This window comes from Plecotus auritus, assembly GCF_963455305.1.
Source record: "Plecotus auritus genome assembly, chromosome: 9".
In the NCBI taxonomy this organism is placed as follows: domain Eukaryota; kingdom Metazoa; phylum Chordata; class Mammalia; order Chiroptera; family Vespertilionidae; genus Plecotus; species Plecotus auritus.
The window spans coordinates 113467380-113472907 of record NC_137783.1 but is presented as its reverse complement, the minus strand read 5'-3'; the positions used below and the strand labels follow the sequence as shown (position 1 = coordinate 113472907).

The following is a 5528-nucleotide window of genomic DNA, read 5'->3' as shown; positions in this document are numbered from 1 at the left end:
GACCACTATCTAATTGCAAAACATTTTGTCACTAAAATCAGAAATCATTTACCTATTAAATAGTAATTTTCATTCCCCTGGTAATCTCCAATATACGTTATATTTCTATAAATTTGATTATTCTAGATATTTCATATAAGTGGAATCAGATAATATTTATCATTTTGTGTCTGGCTTATTTCACTCAACAACATAATGTTTTCAAAGTTCATTCATATTGTAGTATACATCCATACTTTATTCCTTTTCATGGATGCATAATATTCGATTTGTATGCATATACCACATTTTTATTTATTAATTTGTTGATGTATACTTTTGTTGTTTTCATCATTTAGCTATTATGAATAATACTGTAATGAACATTTATGTACAAGTACAAGTTTGAGCCCCTGATTTCTATTTTTTGGGCATATACCCAGCAGTGAAATTATTGGGTTATATAGTAATTCTATGTTTAACTTTTTTTAGGAACTGTCAAAATATTTCAACAGAATTTGTAGCTTTTACATTCTTACTAGCAATATACAATGGTTCTATTTTTTCCATATCCTGTCAACACTTGCTAGTTTGTTCTTTTTAATTATAGAGATTTTAGTAGGTATGAAGTGATATTTCACTGTGGTTTTGATTTGTTTTTCATTTGCCATTGGTCATTTGAATATTTTATTTAGAGAAATATTATCCACATCATGTGCCCATTTAATAAATTAGGTTGTCTTTTTGGTTTTGAATTATTTATGTATTCTAGATATTAAACCCTTATCAGATATATGATTTGCAAATATTTTTCTCCTTTTATAGGTTGTCTTTTCAGTTTCTTGATTATGTCACTTGATGTACAAAATTTTTTAAGTTTTTATGAAATCCAGTTTATTCTTTAATTTGTTGCTCATGCTTTTGTCACATTTAAGAATCTATTTTTACATCTAACGTCATGAAGATTTACCTCTATATTTTCTTCTAAGCAGTTTATGGTTTTTATCATTTGTATTTAGTACTTTGTTTTTATACAAGCTGTTTGTTAATGTTTATTTGAAAGAATAAATATGCAAATATTAGCAAGAATTTTTTCCACTTCTTAAAATTTATTTTTATTCAAGTATAGTTGATATGCAATTTTACATTGGCTACATTTGTTTCAGTAATATAATATAGTGATTCAATACATTTATCATTTTCAATGTGATCAACCCACTATTCTGTTAACTAGCAGGAATTTAAAAACATAGCAACCAATTAGATGTGAATTTATATACTATAAAAAAGGAATAGTTACATCAGTGAAGTATGACAAAACAGAAATGCAGATCAAAGAGCAGACTACACAGTCAGTAAGTAGATTTTATTTATATAAAAATCAAAATAGGATATGCAGTTCTCAAAATGGTTGAAGAACAGACCACCAATTAATACATAGCATTGAATAAATTATTTACATATTTGAGAATAATTAAACAAAACCCCTAATCACCCAAGTCCTCAAAACAAACTCCAAATGAAATTAAAGTTTTCTTTCTTCTCTCTCTCCTCTCTCTCTCTCTCTCTCTCTCTCTCTCTCTCTCTCTCTCTCTCTCCCTCTCTCTCTCTCTCTCTCATCTTTGTCTTCTATTGCTCTTTTTCACTATTACTGTTTCTATTTCTTTTTTATTATTATCTTCCTATATCATTTTCTATCTCTATCTACTGTTCTATTTCTTTCTTTGTTACTGTATTTTTGACTTTGTGTATGGAATAGCTTAAGAATGAAAAGTATATGTCATAAAAATATGTTAAATTGATTACATAAAATTTTGTATGACATGTGTGTGACAAAATGAACAAAGTTGAAAGACAAGAAAAAGCCCTATTCAAAATATCTAAAATATAAATAATTGCTCTACATCTAAATTATAATTTAAAATTTTAAAAATTAAATTTGTGTTATTTTCCCTTTTTTATATATGCATTCACTTATGTATATTTCTTGGCATGCCTTTCAGTGAGATTCATTCTTTTACCTTCTCTAGAATCTAGCTGAAGGCTCATGAGAATAATTAGTCATGATTCATTGCTCCTTCAGGACCTGTCTCCTCTTGCCTTCCCTGCCAGTCAGCTAAGCACATATAAGTAGGTTTAGAAACTGTGCCTTCAGCTCAATTAGAAGGAAACAGCAAGAAAGGGGCTGCATGGATGGATGTGCCTGCTCTCAGTTCCACCTGGATAAGTCTGTATCTGATATCTAGGATTAGCTAACTGTAGTTTGCCTCATGATATGCTGATACTGGCTTGTACCATTTTGGGAAAACTGATTATAAACATCTCAGATCTACATTCAGTGGCATTATGGTAGTAGCATTAAAGTAGAAGTATTTAGCCAAATAAATTGGTAACTGGTACAGATCAGGGCATTTTTCACTCAGAGAACTACTTGTTAAATATTTATTAGCACTCCACTGGTTATACCTAACGAAGGATGCCATGCCATTTGTGAGGAAGAATTAACTCTCACTCATCATTACCATTTCTGAGCCGCATTCTGAATTCCATTTCTGGCCCCTAATCTTAATCTAAGTTTCTGCTACAGTTAAGTAGAATTTTAATGTAATAAACTTGTTCACAGATAAAGAACCCCAGCTCTGAACATCAGCATCATGATCCTATTCAGCCTGTGAGTAAAGAACCCCAGCTCTGAACATCAGCATCATGATCCTATTCAGCCTGTGAGTAAAGAACCCCAGCTCTGAACATCAGCATCATGATCCTATTCAGCCTGTGAGTAAAGAACCCAAGCTCTGAACATCAGCATCATGATCCTATTCAGCCTGTGAGACCCTGAAGGTTTTGGTGTTACACTCAACTCTGACTCCACGTTCCAGCAGGAGATACTGACACTCTTGCAAAGTACAGAAAACCTTTCCCCATCGTCCATGGATAACAGGTGGAGAAAGAGTGAACTGGTAAGTTAAAAAAAAAAAAAAAAAGACATTGGAAAATATTAAAAAGTGGGAGAAACGATCCCAGTTTTCAAATTTATTATTTTTCTTATTTTGTGCATTGAATATGTAACATGGCCCAAATATAAAGATAAACAATCCTATCTAATAAAGGAGTAATATGCAAATTGACCATCACTCCAACACACAGGATGGCTGCCCCCATGTGGTCAATGATGGCTGCCCCCATGTGGACACAAGGTGGTTGCCACAAGATGGTCAACAGGAGAGGGCAGTTGGGAGGGATCAGGCCTGCAAGGGAGGGCAGGTGGGGGCGATGAAACATGCAGGGGAGGGCAGTTAAGGGTGACCAGGCTGGCAGAGGAGGGAAGTTGAGGACGACTGGGCCTGCAGGGAAGGGCAGTTGGAGGGGACCAGGCCTGTAGGGGAGGGCAATTAGGGGTGACCAGGCCTGCAGGGGAGGGCAGTTATGGGTGACCAATCCTGCAGGGGAGGGCAGTTAGGGGCAAACAGGCTGGCAGGGGAGCAGTTAGGTATCAATCAGGCTGGCCGGGGAGTGGTTAGGGGGTGATCAGTCTGGCAGGCAGAAGTGATTAGGGGCAATCAGGAAGGCAGGCAGGTGAGCAGTTGGGAGCCAGCAATTCTGGATTGTGAGGGGGATGTCCAACTGCCCGTTTAGGCCTGATCCTACTGGGATTGGGCCTAAACGGGCATTTGGACATCCTTCGAGGGGTCCCAGATTGGAGAGGGTGCAGGCTGGGCTGAGGAACACACACCTCAGTGCACGAATTTCATGCACCGGGCCTCTAGTTTATATATATCATCTTATATCACTATTTTTGTGTTTCTATTGAACACCTGGATCTGAGATATGTGACACCCCCAAGATCACATGTATATAAAATGTTAGAACCAAGAATGCTCTTTACTACTATTACATCATTTTTGCTACTCATTCACTTCTTTACAAACTGCAGAAGGTTACCAGGTCCTTCAGTCCCTAATTTTCACATGAAATTATCATCTTTGTGCTCATTATCACTGCCTTTCACTGCCATAAATGACCCAGCTTGAGATTTTTATTACTGCCTTCTGTGTTTGGCATGTAGCCCATGTGGGAATACTCTTCCACACATCTAATCAGATTTCTCTTCCATACACTGTGGTTTTTATGTCCCCTTCTTTCAGAAATAAGTTTTTCATATCTTTAAGAAAATGTCTTAACTATGACTATCAGGAGCTCTGAATTTAATATACAAGAACTGACAAGTGATATATATTTTCCAGTCTTCAAGTGCTTCCCAATATCTTCAAGTGAAGTCTCACTATATTATTTCCAATGGTTCCATTGAATTCACACCTGCAACATTTACTCTTGTTGGTATCCCAGGACTGGAAGCAGAGCACACCTGGATATCTATCCCTTTCTGCCTGATGTACATCATCATCTTCATAGGAAATGGCATCATTCTACATATCATCCGGGTTGACCCTGTGTTGCATCAGCCCATGTACTTTTTTCTGGCCATGCTGGCCTTTGTTGAACTTGGGGTCTGTGCTTCTACCGTACCTACAGTGCTAGGCATTTTCCTCTTTGGCATTCATGATATCAGCTTTGGTGGTTGTCTGTTCCAGATGTTTTCCATGCACTCTTTTACCCTTATGGAGTCAGGTGTCCTTCTGGCTATGTCTGTAGACCGTTTTGTGGCCATTTACAGCCCACTGCGGTACACAACCATCCTGACAATTCCCCACATCACTGGGATGGGTGCCACCATTGCCTTGTGAAGTGTGATGCTCATGTTACCACTGCTCTTTCTCCTAAAGGGTCTGCCTTTCTGTGGTCACAACACCCTCACACACTCTTACTGCCTCCACTCAGATCTGATCAAATTGCCCTGTGCAGACACCCGCCCCAATAGCATCCTGGGTCTGTTTGTTGTTATCTCCACATTTTGTTTAGACTCATTGCTCATCGTAGTTTCTTATATGCTGATTCTTCACACAGTACTGGGAATAGCTTCTGGGGCAGAGCGGTGGAGGGCACTCAATACATGTGTGTCACATATCTGTGCTGTGCTTGTGTACTATGTTCCCATGATCAGCCTCTCTTTGTTGCACCGCTTTGGACGGAATTTACCTCCACTCCTGCATACTATCATGGCCAATACATACCTCTTCTTCCCACCTATGGTCAACCCCATTGTCTATAGCATCAAAACCAAGGAAATTCACAACAGCATTGTTCGTACACTGTCTAGAAAGAGGAATGAGATCTAATCAAACAGACAATACCCTAAGAACACAGGAACTTGGATCGGACCTATTGCCTGGATATTAGCATTGCGAATGGGAAGAATTCCATAGTTTCTTATTGTTTATGAATGAGCTATATGCTTTAGTAGATGGAGAAAAGTAAAATAGCCCCCCCTTTCTCCCTGAGAATAGAGAATGTCATTAGTTTGAAGTAAGCTTATCAAAAGACACCAGGGACCTGGTTTTTTTCCCTGGTGAAGACACCATTTGTTTATTGAGTCCTTGAATATAAAATTCATTCTTTTCCCTTTGAAAATAAGTAGAATGGTTTCTGGG

At 37.6% G+C, this 5528-nt stretch overlaps 1 protein-coding gene across 1 annotated transcript; it reads left to right on the top strand.

The window, feature by feature from the left end:
• Positions 1-2909: 2909 nt before the first annotated feature.
• Positions 2910-5216, top strand: LOC308233665 (olfactory receptor 51I2-like; the record flags this gene model as incomplete). Its single annotated transcript, XM_080640640.1, is given in 3 exon segments — positions 2910-2939; positions 4224-4721; positions 4725-5216. Coding segments are annotated over 3 exon segments (1020 nt in total).
• Positions 5217-5528: the final 312 nt, after the last annotated feature.